The sequence below is a fragment of the Cebus imitator genome, unplaced genomic scaffold, assembly GCF_001604975.1.
Source record: "Cebus imitator isolate Cc_AM_T3 unplaced genomic scaffold, Cebus_imitator-1.0 Scaffold532, whole genome shotgun sequence".
Taxonomy (NCBI): Eukaryota; Metazoa; Chordata; class Mammalia; order Primates; family Cebidae; genus Cebus; species Cebus imitator.
Window position 1 is genome coordinate 987,481 of NW_016107847.1, and position 24,005 is coordinate 1,011,485.

The 24,005-nt window shown below is 37.4% G+C and overlaps 1 protein-coding gene across 5 annotated transcripts in view; it reads right to left on the bottom strand.

Moving 5' to 3' along the window:
• Nucleotides 1-24,005, bottom strand: part of NUBPL (nucleotide binding protein like) — a 338,633-nt gene that overhangs the window by 128,051 nt on the left and 186,577 nt on the right. For all 5 annotated transcript variants that reach the window (XM_037733488.1, XM_037733487.1, XM_037733489.1 and 2 more), the window contains one exon: nt 14,400-14,493. In XM_037733488.1, the coding sequence (XP_037589416.1) occupies nt 14,400-14,493 (94 nt within the window). The remainder of the gene's footprint in view (nt 1-14,399; nt 14,494-24,005) is intronic.

Below are 24,005 nucleotides of genomic sequence, written 5' to 3' on the forward strand. Positions count from 1 at the left end.
GCCTCCCGAGTAGCTGGGACTACAGGCACACGCCACCACGCCCATCTAATTTTTGTATTTTTAGTAGAGACGGGGTTTCACCATGTTGGCCAGGATGGTCTCGATCTCTTGACCACATGATCTGACCGCCTCGGCCTCCCAAAGTGCTGGGATTACAGGCTTGAGCCACCATGCCCAGCCAATATATGTTTTTAATTAAGGACTAAGTCCTTAATCACAATACAATCAGCCTCTGGGTTTTGTTCTGAAAAAAAATTTCTAATCCTTGTTGGAGAAGACAAAAACATAACTGGCTCACACATAAATCACTATCTCTTTTGCTGTATCGTATATCAAAGTTAGTATAGTATATCATATAAGTTTAGTGTATCATATAAGTAATCATTTCAGATAGCCCTGGAATGACCTTTAGAATTTATGGTAAGAAAACAATGCATAAAGAAACAATAGAACCTCCACAAAAATTAAATTTAGTCCTTAATCTAGCATAACCCAAATTGTTAAAAAATTTTATTTTAATTTTTGTGAGTACATGGTAGGTATACATATTTAAGGGGTCCATGAGATGTTCTGATACAGGCATACAATGTGTAATAACCACATCATGTAAAATGGGGTACCCAGCCCCTCAAGCACTTATCTTTTATCTTATAAACAATCCAATTAAACTTTTAGATATTTTAAAATGTACAATTAAGTTATTATTGACTGTAGGCACCCTGTTGTGCTATCAAATACTAGGTCTTATTCACTCTTTTTAACTATTTTTTTGTACCCATCAGCCATTGCCATCTCCCCACGACCCCACTACCCTTCTCCACCTCGGGTAACTATCCACTACTCTGTATGTCCATGAGTTCAATTGTTTTAATTTTTAGATCCCACAAATAAGGGAGAACATGAAACATTTGTCTTTCTGTGCCAGGCTTATTTCACTTAACATAATGGCCTCCAGTTCCTTCCATGTTGTTGCAAATGACAGGGTCTCATTCTTTTTATGGCTAAATAGTACTCCATTGTGTATACATACCACATTTTGTTTATCCATTAATCTGTTGATAGACATTTAGATTGCTTTCAAATCTTGGCTATTGTGAACAGTGCTGCAATAAACATGGGAGTGCAGATATCTCTTTGATACACTAATTTCCTTACTTTTGGGTACACACCCAGCAGTGGGACTGCTGAATATGGTAGCTCTATTTTTAGTTTTTTCAGGAAGCTCTAAACTGCTCTCCACAGTGGTTGTACTAATTTACCTTCCCATCAAAAGTGACAAGTGTTCCCTTTTCCTCAAATCCTTGCCAGCATTTTTATTGCTTGACTTTGGACACAAGCCATTTTAACTGGAGTGAGATGATACCTCTTTGTAGTTTTGATTTGCATTTCTCTGATTATCAATGATGTTGAGCACCTTTTCATATGCCTGTTTGCCATTGTGTGACTTCTTTTCAGAAATGTCTATTCAGATCTTTTGCCCATTTTTTAACTAGATTGTTAGATTTTTTTCCTATAGAGTTGTTGCAGTTCCTCATCTATTCTGGTTATAAATCTCTTGTCAGGTGGGTAGTTTGCAAATATTTTCTCCCATTTGTGGGTTGTTTCTTCACTTTGATGTTTCTTTTACTGTGCAGCAGCTTTTTAACTTGATGTGATCCTGTTTGCCCATTTTTGCTTTGATAACCCAGATTTTTGAATTTTAAAGGAATTATGTCATTTTTTTCTTGTTACTGTATCTTTTAAGATATGGTCTCTGAAACCTGATATTACATTTTATCTTTATAATTATTGGCTTTCTACCAGTTAAATTTTAATTTTTCCCAGAAACATGAGCCAATATAAATTATTCTAGAATTTTCTTCCTTTATACCATCACTAATGATGTCACTTCAGTTTGTGACGAAGGGTTTGATAGAAAACTTGTGCTCCCTCTACTGACTGTAAGGAAATGTCAACAGCAGCAAAAAATAAAGTGTAGTTTCCAATAAATGGAATTATTATGCCTATCTCAAGAAGCCCATCAAGAATTCTCTACCCATTTTCTAAAGTAAATTTTTAAGTCTAAACAATTAAATATTATTGGTTAAATGCTAATTCACAACTTGTAATCCTTTCAAAAGGCTTCTTATCAGCTGAGATGTACTCTAAAAGGTTAATTATATGGCAGATTCTGGCAAATACGTAAACATTTTACAAAGTATTTATTTAGAATATTAATCATTAATTTTTCTGACTAGAAAGAGGAAAATATATTTATGACTACATATCTGGATTTGGGTCAAAGTTCAGAGTAGTAGTTTACTGAGATAGAATCTACTCCTGGGGATGATGCTGTGAACACTGCTGAAATCACAGCAAACGATTTAGAATATTACACACACTTAGTTGATAAAGTAGAAGCATGGCTTGAGAAGATTGAGTCCAATTTTGAAAGATATTCTACTATGGGTTAAATGCTATCAAACAGCATCACATGCTATCTTTCCTGAAAGAGTCAGTTGATGCAGCAAACTTCATTGTTGTCTTATTTTAAGAAATTGTTGCAGCCACTCCAACTATCAGCAACTGCCACCCTGATCAGTCAGTAGTCATGAACATAGAGGCAAGACACTTTGCCAGGAAAAAGAACATGATCCGCTGAAGGCTTGGATGACCATTAGCATTTTTTTTTTTTAGCAATAAACTAATTAAGGAATGTATATTTGAAAGACATAATACTGTTGTGTACACTTCACAGACTACAGTATAGTGTAAACATAAGTTTTCTATTCACTAAAAAACCAAAAAGTTTGTGCGACTTGCTTGATTACAATACTTACTTTATTGAAGTGGTCTGGAACCAAACCTGTGATATTCCCAAGGTGTGCCTATAATGAGGTTATCCATTCTACATAACAAGATGGAGCATATAGAGAGTTGCTAATTAGAAATTATCTTATTTACTTGCAGTGATATTTAGTAAGGAACTAAATACCTTTCTGATTCTCCATCCTTACTTGTGGAGAACTTAACTCCACAAACTTGTAAGGATCAAGTAAGACAATGAATGTAAAGATTGCATCTAAATGTATAGTATTTTCTAGAAACTACATGTACACTATAAAAAAGGTTTTTTGAGGGGGCAGTTATATCTTGCATCTTGCTAATATCAAGATTCTGTTTCAGAATACTACACTTTCTGTATGGACAGGTCTGCCTCTACGTATTTTCCAAAAGAATGTCTCTTTCCAAGTATAAAACATTTTACTTTATTCTCAACAAAGCTTATAGAAATGCAAAATTGATAGAAAGGTTCTAATTCACAGCATTTCACTATTAACCACCTGCCCCCAAAAATCCTTTTTGATAGTGTTCATGTAGTTTCTAGAAAATACTATAGATTTAGATGAAGCATTTATATTCATTATCTTATTTGATCCTTACAAGTCTGTGGAGTTAAGCAAGTTTTCTACTGGTAAGGACAGAGAATCAGAAAGGTGTTTAGCATCTTACTAAACATCACTGCAAGTAAATAAGATAATTTCTAATTATTGTCTTACAGTGGAGCAATACCAGTTATTCTCATTAGTTATTAATATAGAGCCTGCAAGTAATGAAATAGCAAATGCTCACATACACACTACCATCCCACACATGGAAACAATGGGAATACTAAAAGGCATCCACTGATCACATGGATATTATCTGCAGTACAGCAAAAAAGATCCCATAAATAAAAACCTAAAATGAAAGTAGTTTTCTCTCAGAGGGGGAATAAAATAAAACATGTGTTTCCTTAAAAAATGCTTTCTTTAACATATACACAGAAAAAAAACACTTGTGTAAGAAGCAGTCAGGGGAAGGGCTCACAGGAATGAATCAGCAGGATGATAAGAAAGACAAGGGTGTACAAATCTTTTTACATAAACAATAATAGCTAGTCAGACTAACTTTGTCATTTACTCAGTTAATATTAATTGCATAAGCTATAGGTCAAGGTACTTTAAGAGATACCATGATAAATAGGAAAATTTTTGGCACTCAAGCAGCTTCTAGCCTAGTTGGGAAGATAATACAGACACAGATAAAACACTCATTCATTGATTCAATATTTCCTGAGTAGCTACAGAAAGGCACTGAGTTTGGTACCTGAGAAATACAAAGATGAATTAAAAACAGCCTAGCCCTCCAGGAAGTTAACAGTCTGCTAGAGAAGATAACATAGGTATATTGGTTTTAAATGAAGAACATCAGAAGTGCTATAGGAATGGTCCAAATAATATGCTATGTGATTTCCGTTTAAGGGAAATGATTCCTAACTGGGAATTTGGGGAAGGTGGCAAGGAGTAGACATTTGAGCTAGATAGCTTTTTAAAGATTACATAGGATTTGAGTACTTACTGACTGAGGAGAAAGGCATTCTAAGTGACAATCAACTGAGTTGTAAAAACAGAGACTCTGAAAAGTAAAGGGAAGGTAGGAGCAGTGAGTACAAAGGGTTTTTTCTAGAGAGATCCAAAATTATATGAAGGTATTTACTGGGAAGGAATGAGAGGTCAAATTACAGGGATACTCAAATGGGAATCTAAAGAGCTTATGTTGTTTATGGGATATGGGACGAAATAAAAGGTAGAAGAACACAGAGTATGTTAAAAGAGTTCTAAAGTCAATGATAAGGAAAGAAAAACTGGGTTTATAATTAGAAAACATATAATTTAGCAAAGTCTGAAAGAGCAGACATGATTATGGCAGGCTGTTACAGGTTATGTAAATTTATGAAAGTCATAACTCAGCCAGGCCAGCAATTCTCTGGCTGGTGTCATTCCCTCTAAATCTTGGGAGCTAGATCAATTTTGGCACCTCTTTAGATATGCTATCTGTGAAATGACACTGGCCTGAATAAACCCAAACCTCAGGAACCAACCCTTTAACACACACACTTTAACACACATGGACACAATCATATGCTCCACAAAAATCCCCTCAACATCATTTTTGGTAGGACATTTTTATTGTTTGCTACTTTTTCCCCCTTTTTTGTTCATCTGCATTTCCTTGCATGCTAATTTTTTATAATTATAAAATTAATACAAGTTCAACGTAGGAAATCTAGTCTTTCATTGTTATCCATTTTAATACTGACTTAATAAACACAACATGAATGTACTAACACTGACTGCTACAATTCTATACAGAGAGCCAGGGTGCCTGAAAACTGGCCATACATTCAATACTGGTATACGGATCAGCACAAAGATAATACTGGTCTCTTCAAGAATCACTTAGGGGCTATTCTCCTAAAAGATTAAGAAAACTGCTTTTAGACTACCTCCAGAACTCTCCTGGAATGTGTGAGTTAAAGAGGCCCAAAGTAGTCTCTTAGGACTCAAAAAATTTACTGAATATAGTAAGCACAAATCCAGACCACTAGTTGGATATTCACCCTATAGGGGTACACAAATTTAGGTATATTCACAGATAAATTTATTTTTTATCAGGAATTACCTAGATTAGAACAATTTCAACCTAAATGGGTTTTAATGGATTAGGACTAAACTCAGAAAAATCAATGAGTCAAACACTGTTGGGTTTTACATTAGGCCAGCTTGATATGCAGGTCAATAGCATGAGCTTTAAACTCTGTCAGAATGAATATGAAACTTAGCTATGATCTACTATAACTGTGTTATCTTATGAAAGTTACTAAACCCTTCCTAGATTTAAGAAAATATATAACACCTGTGAGAATTAAATTTGAAAATTAATATATAAAAGACTGCCATTCAGTGGCAGTTTATTATTAACAGGCAATCACCACAGTATCATTTCATATAGAAATCTACTGTCCATAAAGAATTAGTGCTTTTTTTTTTTTTTTTTGAGATGAAGTCTGGAGTCTCTCTCTATTACCCAGGCTGGAGTGCAGTGGCACGATCTCAGGATCTCAGGTTACTGCAACCTCCACCACCTGTGTTCAAGCAATTCTCCTGCCTCAGCCTCTCCAGTAGCTGGGATTACAGGCACCTGCCACCATGCCCAGCTAATTTTTGTATTTTTAGCAGAGATGGGGTTTTACTGTGTTCGCCAGGCTGGTCTGGAACTTCTGATCCACCCACCTCAGCCTCCCAAAGTGCTGGGATTGCAAGCGTGAGCCACTGTGCCCAGCCAGAATTAGTGCTTTTTATTGATTAAATTATTAAAGAACAAGTAAAGAAAGCAAGGTATGGAGCAATCCTAAATGCTCTACAACGTATCATATTTATTCTCCAAGGTCCATCTCAATGAAATCTTTTGTGTCCCCCTTAATCTCACAGTCTCCTCCTTTGAAACCCCATATCCTGGGTTTAGATCACCCATACGCTCTTCTCATACTGTAGGCTATAGTCATACATGTTCTTTTCTTACCAGCCAGTCTCTCCCGCTCCTCACCTTGCTCTATCTATTAGACCTGGGGCTTTTAACCTGAGGACTGTACACTTCCTAAAATTAAATACAAAAGTAGTGCTTCTGTATACCATATATAAATACATTTTCCTGGAGAAAATCCATAGTTTGCATCAAATTCTCAAAAAAAGTCTGAAGGTCAAAAAAGGTAAGGAACTCTTGTCTAGGGAATAGACTGATTTACTTATACTTGTCTCCTCTACAGTGTTGGGCATTTACCTTGCATATGAATCAAAATTTGTTGATACAATAGTTTATTAATAAATCATAAAATAAATTGTAACTTTTGTTTAATGAAATCTTTTCTTAACTTTCATTTATTTTTGAGATAGGGTCTTACTCTATCACCCAGGCTGGAGTGCAATGGCATGAACACAGGTCATTGCAGCCTTGACTTCCTGGGCTCAAGTGATCCTCCTGCCTCAGCCTCCTGTGGCTGGGACCAGAGGTGCACTCCACCACTACCCTAACAGATAATTTTTTTTCTTTTTTGTTTTTGTATTCTTTTGTACAGATGGGATCTTGTTACATAGCCCAGGCTGGTATTGAACTCCTGGGCTCAAGCAATCCTCCTGCCTCCACCTCCTAAAATGCTAGGATTATAGGTATGAGCCACCACACCTGGCATTAATGCAATCTTTTAAAATATATTTTCTTGCTTGGTCTTCCTTTAATGTAAAAATTACTACTTAACTGTTCTGCATATTTTACCACCACAACAAAAAAAAGACTGTGTCTTAGTCTCATATAATATTAACTGCCTGTCACATGGCAGACTCTTCATCAGAAGAAAAGAAAAAAGAAATATACTGCTTTAATTGCAGGATATAAGAAAGAAAGGGGAAGAAAATCTTAACCTCTATCTATATACTATGCTGCTGTTGGAGTACAAATATGAACAAAAATAGGGTAATTTAATCACAAATGGTGTCCAAAGGGGCTTAAAGAAAACTAAATGGAAAAAAAAAAAAAAACTGCTTATGCAACATCAGTTTACCTGTTTGAGGGTGAAATCACCAAAACCCTGAACATCTCTCCTCCTCCAAGGGATCATAACTCCTCACTAGCAAGGGAACAAAACATGATGGAGAGTGAGTTTGATGAAATGACAGAAGCAGGCTTCACAAGGTGGGTAATAACAAACTTATTTGAGCTAAAGGAACATGTTCTATCCCAATGCAAAGAAACTAAGAACCATGAAAAAAGGTTAGATGAAATGCTAATGAGAATAAACAGCTTAGAGAAGAACATAAACGACTTGATGGAGCTGAAAAACACAGCACAAGAACTTCTCGAAGCATATACAAGTTTCAATAGCCGAATCAATCAAGTGGAAGAAAGGATATCAGAGATTGAAGAGCAACTCAATGAACTAAAATGAGAAGGTAAGATTAGAGAAAAAAGAGTGAAAAGAAATGAACAAAGCCTCCAACAAATATGAGATTATGTGAAAAGACCTAATCTACGCTTGATTAGTGTACCTGAATGTGACGGGAGAATGAATCCAAGCTGGAAAACACTCTTCAGGATGTTATCCAGGAGAACTTCCCCAACCTAGGAAGGCAGGCCAACATTCAAATCCAGAAAATACAGAGAACATCACAAACATATTCCTCAAGAAGAGCAACCCCAAGGCACATAATCATCAGATCCAACAGGGTTGTAATGAAAGAAAAATTGCTAAGGCCAACCAGAGAGAAAGGCTGGGTCACCCACAAAGGGAAGCCCATCAGACTCACAGCGGATCTCTCCGCAAAAACCCTGCAAGCCAGAAGAGAGTGGGGGCCAATATTCAACATCCTTAAAGAAAAGAACTTTCAATCCAGAATTCCATATCCAGCCAAACTAAGCTTCATAAGTGAAGAAGAAATAAAAATCCTTTACAGACAAGCAATTGCTGAGAGATTTCATCACGACCATGCCTGCCTTACAAGAGGTCCTTAAAGAAGTACTAAACACGGAAAGGAACAAACAGTATCAGCCACTGCAAAAATGTACCAAATGGTGAAGACCATGGACAGAAGGAAGAAACTGCATCAACTAACAGGCAAAACAATCAGCTAGTATCAAAATGGCAGGATCAAATTCACACATAACAATATTAACCTTAAATGTAAAGGGGCTAAATGCCCCAATCAAAAGACACAGACTGGCAAATTGGATAAGACCCATCAGTGTGCTATATTCAGGAGACCTATCTCATGTGCAAAAACACACATAGGCTCAAAATAAAGTGATGGAGGCATATTTACCAAGCAAATAGGAGCAAAAAAGGCCCGAGTTGCAATCCTAGTCTCTGATAAAATGGACTTTAAACAAACAAAGATCAAAAGAGACAAAGAAGGGCATTACATGATGGTAAAAGCAACAATTCAACAAGAAGAGCTAACTGTCCTAAATATATATGCACCCAATACAGGAGCACCCAGATACATAAAGCAAGTTCTTAAAGACCTACAAAGAGACTTAGACTCCCACACAATAATAGTGGGAGACTTTAACACTCTACTGTCAATATTAGACAGATCAACAAGACAGAAAATTAACAAGGATATCTAGGACTTGAACACAGATCTGGACCAAGCAGACCTAATAGACATCTACAGAACTCTTGACCCCAAATCAACAGAATATACATTCTTCTCATCACCACATCACACTTACTGTAAAATTGACCACACCATTGGAAGTAAATAACTCCTCAGCAAATGCAAAACAATGAAGTCAAAACAACCAGTCTCTCAGACCACAGTGCAATCAAATTAGACTCAGGATTAAGAAACTCACTCAAAACTGCACAATTACATGGAAGATGAACAACCTGCTCCTGAATGACTACTGGATAAATAATGAAATGAAAGCAGTAATAAAGATGCCCTTCGAAACCAATGAGAATGAAGATACAACATATCAGAATCTCTGGGACACATTTAAAGCAGTGTCTAGAGGGAAATTCATAGCACTTAATGCCCACATGAGAAGTGAGAAAAGATCTAAAATCAACACCCTATCATCACAATTTAAAAAACCACAGAAGCAAGATCAAACAAATTCAAAAGCTAGCAGAAGACAAGAAATAACTAAGATCAGAGCAGAACTGAAGGAGATAGAGACACAAAAAACCCTTTAAAAAATCAGCAAATCCAGTAGCTGGTTTTTTGAAAAGATCAACAAAATAGACCACTAGCCAGGCTAATAAAAAAAAAAAAAGAAGAATCAAATAGATGCAATAAAAAATGATAAGGGGGATATCACCACTGATTCCACAGAAATACAAACTATCCTCAGAGATTACTACAAACAACTCTATGCATATAAACCAGTAAATCTATAAGAAATGGTTCAATTCCTGGACACTTATACCCTCCCGAGACTAAACCAGGAAGAAGTCGAGTCCCTGAATAGACCAATAACAAGGTCTGAAATTGAGGCAGCAATTAATAGCCTACCAACCAAAAAAAGTCCAGGCCCAGACAGGTTCACAGCTGAATTCAACCAGATATACAAAAAGGAGCTGGTACCACGACTTCTGAAACTATTCCAAACAATACAGAAAGAGGGAATCCTCCCTAACTCATTTTCTGAGACCAACATCATCCTGATACCAAAACCCAGTAGAGACACAACTAAAAAAGAAAATTTCAGGAAAATATCCATGATGAACATCAATGTAAAAATCTTAAATAAAATACTGGCACACTGAATGCAACAGCACATCAAAAAGCCTATCTATCACAATCAAGTTGGCTTCATTCTGAGGATGCAAGGCTGGTTCAACATACGCAAATCTATAAACGTAATCTATCACATAAACAGAACCAATGACAAAAACTACATGATTATGTCAATAGATGCAGACAAGGCCTCTGACAAAATTTAAAAGACCTTTATGCTAAAAACTCTCAATAAACTAGGTATCAATGGAACGTACTGAAAATAATAAAAGTTATTTACGACAAACCCACACTCAATATTATACTGAATAGGCAAAACCTGGAAGCATTCCCTTTGAAAACCGGCACTACACAAGGGTGGCCTCTCTCACCATTCCTATTCAACATAGTATTGGAAGTTCTAGCCAGAGCAATCAGGCAAGAAAAAGAAATAAAGCATATTCAATTAGAAAAAGAGAAAGTCAAATTGTCTCTATTTGCAGACGACATGATTGTATATTTACAAGACCCAATCATCTCAGCCCAAAATCTCCTTAAGATGATAAGCAACTTCAGCAAAGTCTTAGGATACAAAATCAATGTGGAAATATCACAAGCATTCCTATACACCAATAACAGACAAACAGAGAGCCACATTGTGAGTGAACTCCCATTCATAATTACTAGAAAGAGAATAAAATACGTAGGAATACACCGAACAAGGGATGTGAAGGACCTCTTCAAAGAGAACTACAAACCACTGCTCAAGGAAATAAGAGAGGACACACACAGATGGAAAAACATACCATGCTCATGGTTAGGAAGCATCAATATTGTGAAAATGGCCATATTGCCCAAAGTAATTTATAGATTCAATGCTATCCTCATCAAGCTACCATTGACTTTCTTCACAGAGCTGGAAAAAAACCACCTTAAACTTCATATGAAACCAAAAGAGAGCCCGCGTAGCCAAGACAATCCTAAGCAAAAAGAACAAAGCTGGAGGCATCATGCTACCTCACCGCAAAGTATACTACAAGGCTACAGTAATCAAAACAGCATGGTACTGGTACAAAAACAGACATACACACCAATGGAACAGAACAGAGCCCTCGGAAGTAACACTGCACATCTACAACCATCTGATCTTTGACAAACATGACAAAAACAAGCAATGAGGAAAAGATTCCCTGTTTAATGAATAGTGTTGGGGAAACTGGCTAGCCATGCACAGAAAGCTGAAACTGGACCCCTTCTTTACACCTTATACAAAAATTAACCCCAGATGGATTAAAAGTGTAAACATAAGACCTAACACCATAAAAACCCTAGAAAAAAACCTAGGCAATACCATTCGGGACATAGGCATATGTAAGGACTTCATGACTAAAACACTAAAAGCAATGGCAACAAAAGCCAAAATAGACAAATGGGATCTAATTAGACTTAAAACCTTCTACACAGCAGAAGAAACTATCATTAGAGTGAACTGGCAACCAACATAATGGGAAGAAATTTTTGCAATCTATCCATCTGACAAAGGGCTAATATCCAGAATCTACAAAGAACTGAAACAAAACTAAATAAACACAAAACCATCAAAAAGCAGGCAAAGGATATAACAGACACTTTTCAAAAGAAGACATTTATGAGGCCAAGAAACATATGAAAAAAAGCTCATCATCACTGGTCATTAGAGAAATGCAAATCAAAACCACATTGAGATACCATCTCACACCAGTTAGAATGGCAATCATGAAAAAATCTGGAGACAACAAATGCTGGAGAGGATGTGGAGAAATAGGAACATTTTTACACTGTTGGTGGGAGTGTAAATTAGTTCAACCATTGTGGGAGACAGTGTGGCGATTCCTCAAGGACCTAGAAATAGAAATTCCATTTGACCAAGCAATCCCATTACTGGGCATACACCCAAAGGATTATAAATCATTCTATTATAAAGACATGTGCACAGGTATGTGCATTGTGGCACTGTTTATCCTAGCAAAGACTTGGAACCAACCCAAACGCCCATCAATGACAGACTAGATAAAGAAAATGTGGCACATATACACCATGGAATACTATACAGCCATAAAAAGGGATGAGTTCACATCCTTTGCAGGGACATGGATGAATCTGGAAACTATCATTCTCAGTACACTGACAAAACAGAAAACAAAAGAGTGCATGTTCTCACTCATAAGTGGATGGTGAACAATGAGAACACTTGCACACAGGGAGGGGAACATCACACACTGGGGTCTGTTGGGGTGTGGTGGGATAGGGGAGGGATAGGAGGGAGTGGGGAGATTGGGGAGGGATAACATTAGGAGATATACCTAATGTAAGTGACAGGGGGATGGAGGCAGCAAACCATCATGGCATGTGTATACCTATGTAACAATCCTTCAAGATCTGCACATATACCCCAGGACTTAAAGTATAATAAAAAAGGATAAAAGTCTCAGACCCCATTAAGATTACAAATATATGAAAACATTAAAAGTATCTCTTTTAATTAGGTTATATTGATATTTCTAAACAACATGTATATTTTGTCAAAAACTTATATTCTAAACCTTTTGATCCTTAGATGTCAATGATATTATTTTGTAACCAGTATATTACTGGTTATGCAAAAATATTTTAAAATTCCATTATTTTCCCATAAATCCTTTATATATGAGAGATTTGCAACTATTTCTCTAGTGAAATCTTTAGAAACAGATTCAATATAAAAAGTAACTACTATACTAATATTTAAATTCCATATCATAAAAAAGATAAGCTCTATCATACTGAAGCATTATATTTGATATAAGCTATTACAGCTAGTGCTTGACTTACAACCACGGTTGGGACTGTGGACCAGTCGTAACACGATTTGGTCATAAGTTGAGTAGGCTATATGTACAGTTGAAATGGTGCACGCGGAGATGGTAGTGCTGCCGGAAGCTGGTCTGCACTGTCGTACACCCAGCTGGGCAACGTTTGCACTGCCAGACGCGAAGCAGTCGTGGCTAGCGATTGTGGTCGTAAAGTCGAATGGTCGTAAGTTGCATAGGTGGTAAGTCGATCAATACCTGTATGTTATTTCTCTCTTAACTTTAATATTAATTAGCAGACTATAAAATTATCTCATAGTTGTATTTATCAAAAAGCCAATTTTCCTAATATTTTTCCCTATTTAGTGTTCATTCAATAAATATTTACCAAGTGTCTGTTACATGCCAGTGGTGTAAGTGTTGCACAGCAGTGAACCAATCATGTTCTGCCAGAAAAATACTTAAAGGCTACTGCTTTCTTGGAACACAGATTTATGCTACCACCTTTTTGAAGTGTTAGAGCAGACAGATAGCTGGAAATGAGTTGGAGAGAGAGCCCTGAGAAAAGTAAGACTAGAAAATCTCACATCCCAAAAACCACCCAAAAGCTGCATGCTAGATATGAACAGAGAGGAAGGGAAATGCTTATGCAGAAAGAAACACCCTGAAATGCCCCTTAGGAGACCCATAATTGCTCATTCTGCAGTTAACCTGTCAGAATGTAACTAGCTACATACTGATAAAGAGGGAAAGAGGGCAGAGGGGAAATTTCTAAGAGATATGCAGGCATAAGTACATATTCAACTGCTATAAGACCTTCCTGGGGTGGCAGTAATGAGCAACACTGCCATTAAGTAGGCTTCATAGCCAACACCAGGCACATACATGGGGATCACCTGTAACAGAATCCCACAAAACTGTGGCAGGAACTAGGCAGGGACAAGGCAGGGACAAGGTAGAGACTTAAGGCAGAGGCAGGAAACTAGCCAAAGACAAAGGCAGAGACTTGAGACAGGCAGGAACTTAAAGAAAGAGTCTAACAGAAGGAAAACTGCAATGTTAAACTCAGAGGGCTGCTGTGTCATTTTCTTACAAGCAGCTCGCTCTGCCTCCTCTTTCAGAGCATACTATCTACTTAACCCTTGCTGCTACTACTGCTGCTTTTCCAGCCTGCTCCTCTCTTGGCATGTACTTTCTTCAATAAATTCCATGTTCTTTGTGCTAAAGTTGCCTCTTGGGCGAATTTCTTCTCCCAAGAACAACAAAAACCAGAGACTCCACTCTTCCTAGTAACAAAAATGTCATGGTTTTATAAATATACGTATTCTGGCAATATTTTGAAAAATTTAATTTATGCTTCTGATCTCTAATGAAAAATTTATAAGTGAATGAATATTTTTAAGACAAAATATTTCCCTGGCATGGAGTTTTTTTGGTATAGCAATAAAAAGACATCAAAAAAAATGACAAACTATTTTAAACTTTTAAGATTTACCTGTTATAGGAATGTTCTGTGAGACTGATAACTGCACATCTCCAGTTCCTGGTGGCATGTCAACAACTAAATAGTCCAGTTGACCCCAATCTACCTAAAACCCAAGATGACATAGATTAGATCATTGTATAACATTGTATAAAACTTCAATGTTGAATAGTGATATAAATAAAATTAATGTGTTAATAACAAATCTCAAATCATAGCTATCACTTGAGCTATTGCTAGGTGAAGGCACTGTGCTGAGTCCTAAGGATACATGGATGAATAAATGACAGTCACTCCCTCTAGCAGGCCCTCTTTGAACCATAAGTTTAAATTTTCAGATGACTCATCCCCATGCACACAGGCTAATGTTGAACTCATTTCACAATAGGCTTCTCATTAGGACCAATCATTTATTTTTACTGGGTGTAGCCCACATTTTGCCTAAAGAAGGTATTAACTTTTGGTTCTTTGTTGTTGTTTTTTTTTTTTTCATGTTGCTTTTTCCATGCTAATATAATTTTTTAGTTTATTATTTTCCTTCACAAAAATATACTAATAATGAAAACTAAAACTTAATAATAAAAAAATTTAATATAACTTGTGTCCCAATGTTATTAACATTTTGATTTTTTCAAGGCGTTTTTTAAGTATCTATACCCAGAATATTCACCTACATAACCAAGTCCTTAATGCTTAGCCCTCATTTAGATAGGTCTCCAGGGTACCTCAGGTTCTTTACTCCTCAGATACCTCTTCCCTCTGAGGCCCTAGTCTCCATCAATGGCCCAAGGATCCTCTCAATTGTAAAGCAGAATCTTGGAATCATACTAACTCTTCCTTTTCCTTCACTATCCCCAATCAGTTATTCTGCCTTCTAAAAATGTCTCAAACACATCCACTTCTCCCTTTCTCCACTGCCAAGAACCCAAATGAGACTACCACCATCTATTATTAAAGCCTCCCAACCAACCTCTCTGGCTCCAGCACTGCCCCTCTAGACTGTTCCTAACAACACTGAAAAATGGAAGTTTGATAGTGCTACTTTTTTTGTTTAAAACTCTTCTCTTGCCTTTAGGATAATATCTAAGCTTTAGCTCCAGAACACTCTGTCTGTTCTTCTTCACTTGCTAATTCCTCCTCATTCTTCAGAGTTGAGCTTAAAATTCACTTCTGTGGGGAAATTTCCACTAACTTCCATTAGATTCGATAAAGTGTTTCTACTATATACTTTCTCTAATTACCTATTCATTCATTTGCCCAAGAAATGTTTACTGAATACCTACTATGTATTGGGCATTGAGCTAGGTATTGACGATTAAATGGTATCATGATTTCTCCCCTCACAGAACATACAATATAGAGACAGAAATATCGGGGAGATAACTATACTTATAAATACATAATCTCCAGCTTTATAATACAAGAAGCACTGTTAAGACAGTAAAATGTGCACAGGTAAGAGCTTGCTAACTTAGAGAAATTGAAAGATCAATATGGCTAGAGAGCAGTGAGTGAAGAGAAGGGTATCATTCATTTACTGTTGTTTCATGATCTGTCTTCCTATAAAACTGTAAACTGAGTTAGATCACTTTAGCCCAGCATGGACAAACAGGAGATGCTTAAGACTTTTTTTTTTTTCCAGGAATGAATGACTAAATGAACATATGCAAAGGCTTGATTTTTTTTTAAACCTAAGTCGAAACTGTATATAATTTCATATTGTGTTCCTTAAAACTTAATAACATATAACATGTCCTTTCCATATAATCATACTTTCACTTATTCATTCATTCATTCAATCATTCATTCATTCATTCATTTTTGTCACAGGGTCTCACTCTGCTGCCCAGGCTGGAATGCAGTGGCATGCTCACAACTCACTACATCCTCAACCTCCTGGGCTGAAGTGATACTCCTACCTCAGCCTCCCTAATTGCTAGGACTATAGATGTGTGCCACCATGCCTGGCCAATTTTTGTGTTTTTTGGGGAGACAGGGTTCTGCCATATTGCTAAGCTAGTCTCAAACTTCTAGGCTCAAGCAATCCTCCCACTTTGGCCTCCCAAAGTGCTGGGATTACAGGCATAAGCCATTATGCCTGGCCTGTATTCATACTTTTAGAAAGTATAGATGATATTGGGTCAAACAGATTCATATGTCAACACATCTATTTGACACACATTATCTAAGAATTGATTGGATTCCAGGCATTGTTCCAGGTAATGGGAATAGAGCAATAAACATAATAAAATCCCAGCCATTATGGAACTGACAATTTAGTGAAGGAGACAACGGAAAGACAGATAGACAAACAAATCAGAAAGTAGTAAGTGCTGTGAAGAAAACTCCAGGTATACCTTACTACAGCAGTCCAAAACCTTTTTGGCACCAGGGACCATTTTGTGGAAGACAAATTTTCCACAGATGTGGGCAGGGGATGGTTTCAGGATGATTCAAGGAACTAAAAGTACTTCACTGTTAAGGCAATTAGTTTCAAATGACTCTAAGTTGAATTTAATGTACCCATAAAACACCTGGACCAGTACCTTCATCACACATAGTAGGCTTTCCATAAAGGCTTGCTGATAAACCAAGCATGCAACCATGGGCAGAACCTAGTGCTTGGACTGAGTAGTAAGTACTGAATTAGGAGGTGGATCCAGGATCCAATCAGGATCTCCCTGGATCCAATGTCAGGATCCAGGATCCAATCAGACTGAGCCCTGACATACTCCATGGTAGGATCCAATAAGATCATGCTCCCTGGCATCATGTCATTGCGAAATTTAATAAGAGCACACTCATTACCCTATGCTTATTAAAAANAAAAAAAAAAGATGACCAGCCCCCCAGCTTAGGGAGATGTATTTGAGCATTTCCTTTTGTCTCCTTGTTAGTTAACTCACAAAAACGTTTCTCAGTGTAAAAACCTCGTGTTTTGGTGTTTGGATTTCCATTGTGTGCAGGCAAATTGACCCAGTTGACTTGGTGACAAAATGGTGGCCATGAAAGGACCAAAATTAGGTCTCTCCTTGACTTCTTAAATTTAATAGAAAGACTAAATATGTTTGGGTCCCTAAAAATTATGCTATAAGAAAACATGCTTTTCTAATAATCATAAAATGATTCTAATTTACAAAAACTGATATACAATAGGCAATTCAAGATTTCTTTCTTTTTTTTTTTTTTTTGACAGAGTTGCCCAGGCTAGAGTCCAGTGACATGATCTTGGCTCACTGCAACCTCGCCTCCCAGATTCAAGAAATTCTCCTGCTTCAGCCTCTCAAGTAGCTGGGATTACAGGTGCCCGCCACCACACCTGGATAATTTTTTTGTATTTTTAGTAGAAATGGGGTTTCAACATATTGGTCAGGCTGGTCTTGAACTCCTAACCTTGTGATCCATATGCCTTGGCCTCCCAAAGTGCTGGGTTACAGGTGTGAGCCACTGCACCTGGCAAGGTGTGTTTTTAACAAGAAAAAAATTATAAGAAACAAACTATGTTCTTCAGTGAGAAAAATAATTGTTTGTCTAATTTGGAGGTTATTTAAAAGGAGCTTCAAAATGTGGATTTAGAAAGGAAATAGAAACAAGATAAAAAGGAACCAGAAGTAAGGGGAGATGGTCATGTAAGAAAGTTAGGGATATGAAGAAAAGAGAATAATTTTGTGTAAGAAGGAATCTTATGTAGTAAATCTTTGTCCTAAAGTAAAATGACTGGTTATTTAAGAAAAAGTATAGGAAAAGGTAGAAAGTCCAGGCATGTCATAGATGGTCTGAGTAAGTCATGAAAAGGTTAATAGAAGTTTTAAGAAAGAAATTTGGGGTGTGATTAAGTAGGATATAATTAAAAGAAAATTTTAACAGTTTTTCTAACGATTGAATTTTGATATTAAAACACAGAACTTATCATTTTGGTCCTCTATGTTAAAATAATAAGAGAGTGTTAAGTCATTAATTTGCTTTTGGTAAGATTGCAAGAGGTTTTTGGTTTTAATTCCAAAAGTCTATTTCTTTAACAACCATTTTTTGAATTACAAATAAGTTTCTCTTCTGCCACATTTCTTCCTGAGAACTGTCTAGTTCCTCTGGTTTCATGTTTATCTTGCAGGTCTAGAAAAGTAATATTTTATTCCAGTATAAATTAGTTCTGTATTGATATGACTGCATTGTTTCCTGTAACTAGGACTTAAATGTCTGAATTATTTCATGTAACCAGGACTTCCTATGCTGTTACTAAATGTATTCCCCTGTTCAAAGTAACTGGCCTAGGAAACAAAGGTTGCTTAGGAAGACTGAGGTTTAAAAGGGTTAAGGTTTTTATATTCATGTAGCTTTCTGTATTGCTTTTTAAGTCTTTTGATTGTCACTCTGGTTAAATGAGTAACTACTATTTGGCAGTGAGCTATGATTCTGTTGAAGGAAGTACTTTGAACTTTTTGACATCTTTGGTAGGTTCTCCCAAGATCCAAATCCTAAATCAAGCTTCTTAGCCTAAAATTAATTTTGAAATTTTCCAGCTGGGCCCCTGGAGAGCCTCAAAGGCTGTATCTCTCAACTTGAGGAGATTTTAAATGATTAAGCTTATTTGGCAAATAATATGGGAAGCACTGTCAAACAAGGAATGCTGTTGAATTTCCTTTAAGTTATATTTGTATAAATGTGTCATTAGAAGGTATTCCAAAATTGCATAAGATTCCTAAAATTCTGATATTTTGGGATATATGTCATGATGTGAAATTGGTTATCTGCTACCAATATATCTAGATTTCTTAGTTAGTTAAAAACTCTCATCAGATCTTTGATTGTGGCTGTTCTGGGTTTTTGTCATTCACAGTTATTATCTTAAATTTTTCTCTGGAAGCACTTGCAATTGGCTATAGTCCAAAATTGTCAATTAAGACTGAGCAAAACAAAATTACATGAAGTTAAGTAATTGTTAAGCATAATGCTTTTATGACTTAAATGTTTTGTTTTCCAGATTTAGGAAATTTTCTGTCATAAGTTATTTCTAGTTTACAATAATTTGATAACATATCCTTTGTGAACAAAGCTGGGAGCACCTGCTTTTTCTCCCAACTTGATTCCTACAAAATTTAGAAACCATTAATGAGTATTCTTATTTTTACATAATGTAAGTTCAGTAAAAATCTGCTCTCTCAGCCAGGTGTGGTGGCTAATGCCTGTAATGCCAGCACTTTGGGAGGCCAAGGTGGGCAAATCAGACTAGCCTGGATAACCTGGTAAAACACTGTCTCTACTAAAAAAAAAATACAAAAAATTAACCAGGTGTAGTGACATGCACCTGTAATCTCTGCTACTCCAGAGGCTGAGGTAGGAGAATTACTTAAACCTGGGGTGCAGAGATTGTAGTGAGCCAAGATCATGCCACTGCACTCCACCCTGGGCAAGACAGCAAGACTCCATCTCAGGAAAAAAATATCTGCTCTCTGTTTTTAAGCAAGATACAATGGGAGACACTGATTATATTACCAAGGATTGGCCTGAAATATCATATCTAAGAATGTGCATAAAATGCCTGGCTTCAAGAGTTCCCAGCTTTACAGAGAATGAATGAAAACTCACTTCCTGGGAGGCCCAAGAACCTTAAGACTGTAAATAAAAACTAAAGCCTGCCTTGGTTTGGCCTCCTTGCTGCAAAAGTTTCTAAATCTGAGATTTCCCAGGTGATCACTGAGAAGAGAAAAAGTTATGCTTCTAAGGAAAGCAAAAGTATATCTCTTATTAGATTGTAACTCTGTGTACCATCTTCAAGTCCTTGTCATCTATCTGTAGATTAGACTGAATTTTCCTAAGTTCCTCCAATATTTGGTTATAACTAAATCCCAGTGGAGTCCCTCAACCCTCTTTTCACAATCCAGACTAGGGATGTTCTGAGGACATTCAGGGAATTTCCCCTTTTAAAGTCTGACCAACTAGTGGAATATCAGAATTAGGGACAAACTAGACCTTTAGGATACTATGACCCATTGTCTCAGAGCAGTTGATGCTGTCTCTTCCTTTGCAAAAGCCATAGAGAAGATGGTTATGGGGCTACCTCTCACTGTCTGTTTTATACTCTGTTAGGGTTTTCTTGAAGTTACATCATAAGCCACCTAGCAAACCATGAGGTTCTCTTTCTATCCTCACCTGACCATCACCTGGTGTAATAACTTGCCCAATCCTGCCACTACTTGTCTTCCCTAAGGCCAAGTCTGCCTAATAAGTGGAACTGCATGCACTTACTAGGTCATGTCTTTTAGCCACAGGTAAAACAGCCAGTATTTACACAGACATCAGGTATGCCTTCAAGGTTGTTCATAACTTTGGTATCTGTGTAAAATCTGTCCACAGTACACTACTGGAAAACTATTGCATGCCTCCATGGGCCACTTCCCATTACTGAGTGATCCGATTAAAATATGGCAACAAGATTGTATTCAGCTCCCTGCCTCACAAAGAAACCAGTATGTACTAATTATGATTTGTATGTTTTCAAATTGAGTTAAAGTTTTCTCTTCTTGATAGGTCACAGCAATGGCAGTAGTTCAGCCTTACTGGAACAATTATACCAACGTGGGAAGTCTCTCAAGAGCTTTATAGTGACTAAGGAACTCATTTTACAGGGCAAAAAATTCAAAATGTTTATAAAATTTTGCCTATTAACACCCACTGGGGTGGTGGAATGGACTAAAATAATAATAAAAGCCCAATGACAAAGTTCTGAGTGGCATTTAGCCTGCCATGGCCCTAGGCCATTTCTTCAGTCTTTTTTTAACCCTGGTGGGCATTCAACACCCTCTTCCTGGAGTTCTGAATTCATCCAGTCAGGAGAAACCACATTTTTGTTTGTTTCTTTGTTTGTTTGTTTGTTTTTACTTGTCCGTTCAGACCCCATTCATCTCCTGAGAAAGGACTTCTTAGAAACCCACCAGGCCCGTATATCCTTCTCCTAAAAGGGGGGAAAATAATACTTGAGTTATCTTCACCGGGAGATTTGGCCACAAAAACAGCTCTTATGCAAATTCCCATCTACTCAGTCAGACTCACCAATTCTACCCCTCCTGCTCTCCAAGAGCTACCTGAGAGTCTTGGGGCACACACCAACACTGACAATGACCCCATGGATTATAGCTGGAGACACTCTCAGGGATGCAGTTTGCTGAAAGGGATTAACTCTAGTGAAGGAGCTGCACAGGAAGGTTTCTGAGGTCCTGGTTTGGAACAGGTTCTGTTTAGAATGGATATATGGTCAGAAATTTGTCTGCACTGTTAATAGAGCTGCCTGCTTTACCACTCATGCCATCAGGGCACAACAGAGATCCCCTAGACTGCCTTGCTTGCATAGTCCTAGACAACCACACTGCTTTAGACTAACATCTCACTGCACAGGATGGTGTTTCTGCTATCGCTAACACTTGCTGCTGTATCTGAGTAAATACTTCCAGTCAGGTGCATCAGGAACATTCAAGGTTTTAAAGCTAGTCAAATCTCTGAAAGGGACACCTTCAGAAAGCCTCCTAGCTGGACTTATTGGATGGAATTTCCAATGTCCAGACGTTTTCAGCTGTCTTAACCCTAGTATAAGATTACTTCTGTGCTTCACTCAACAAGTATTACTGATCCTCCTTGTATTTGGGCTAAGCATTTGGCTGCTTCTTAAAATTGTTCTAGCCTATTTTAAGAGATGTCTGAAAGAGACTCCCACTAGGATTGTGCTGACTCAATCCTTAAGACTTTAAACTCACTTTAGCTGGAAACCAGAGCAAACAACCCAAGAGACTTTGGTTCAAATTTAGCACATACTTGAGTACCTCTCATAGGTAAATGACTCTAGTTGTTCAATTGGCCACTGCCCTGACACAAGGATCTCTACAAGGGACGAGAGGGACCTAGAGCAGGTAGTCAGCCATTCTGGCACCATGATGGGATGCAATGCCATCTGCCAACAGGTTTGAGCCAGTCCTTCAAGATGGATCCTGAGAGCAGACTGAGCCTCAGTTTTAAATACAGCCATGTGGCCATCTGCTGACTAGAGATTACACACATACTGTTCCCCTAAAACTCACACATTTTAATCTCTAGAACCTTTGGGGCTCACCTGAACCACACAATAAGAATTAATCAGGTTGCAAGTTTCAATCCTTTATTTGCACAAAGAGAACTGATTGGGGACCTGGGTGTAAACTTTTGCTATAAAATCTGAGCTTTGTTTCCCTTGTTCTCTGAAACAAATAATGTTCAGGCTGCTAACTCTTTATTCCTTTGTCCTAGAACTGGGTTGAAGTAACTCCTTCTGAAACATAATCCGGAGCACTAAACAATTTCATTTCTCTAACCAAGGCCTATTGCTTAATCAGCAGGAAGTAGCTACAGTGGTTGTCACCCCTTTTTCCTCAATACTGAGGAATGGACATAATAAAGGGGAGATTTGGAACTGCATTAGACCATTCTGGTTCAACTTTTATGTAACGAAGCCATGGGCTGTTTTTCAGTTGCTGTGGACCCCCAGCTTAAAGATATATAACCTGAACAGGAAGATGAACCAAAAGGCAGACCCTAAGTGCTTGAACTAAGGAGTAAGAACTGAATTAAGAGGTGGATACTGCATGGCAGAATCTAGGATCCAATAAGATCAAGCCCTGGCATCACCCTATGGCAGGATTCAGTGAGCCTGGAGAGACAGATTTGAGCACTTCCTTCTATCTCTTTGTCAGTTGACTCGCAAAAAACCTTTCTCAGTATAAAAATCTGGTGCTTCAGTGCTTGATTTTCCATTGTGTGCAGGCAAACAGGTCCAGGTTGGCTCGGTGACAGTTCCAGTTCTCTTGTAAAAGAGACACAAAAGCAATGATTACAGAATAATTTGGGGAGCCTCTAGATTCTGCTTACTGTTTACTTGTATAAATTGTATTTTACTAAGTGTAGGGAAATAAGAGCTAGCAAAACAGCCAAGAATCTCATTTAGTAAAACCCAGTGGTGGATCCAGATTTTGTGTGGCCTGAAGCATATACAATTTGAATGGTGATCTCTAAAAATAAGAATACAAAATTATGAATGTAAAATTAGGTACAAAGGTAAATATTTACTTAGAATATGAAAAGAAATTACCATAAAGTTCTGAAGGCTGAGAGAGTCACATTCCTTTCTCAAGAACTCTTTGAACAGAAATGCTTATATAGAAATATTTCCTGACCTTCCTGACCATATCCTGGCTGTCTCTCCCCAACAAGAACATTCTACAGTTCCCAGAATCTCCCAGGATCCTATGCAAATGTGAAACTTTGAACTTAAGCATTATTGGCTTCATGGTAACCCCACCTTTGGTAAAACTTTCTCAGCTCCCTTTCAGGCTCCAAACTCAAAGGATTTCAGCAGGTCAGACTCAGTCAGTCTAGAAATTATGGAGGTACAAAGGTACTCCAGAGTTGCCCTGTGGATACAGAGGCAGCACTGAAGCAGAAAATTCATCAAGGTAACCAGGAAGTCAAATATGTACATAAAATTAAGAATGATATACACAGCATAATGAAATAATCAAAAACAAAGCAAGTGGCCAGGACAGCTAAGAAGGATAGGATGAGGTACTATTAAGGGGCAAAAGTTCAGACTTGAGT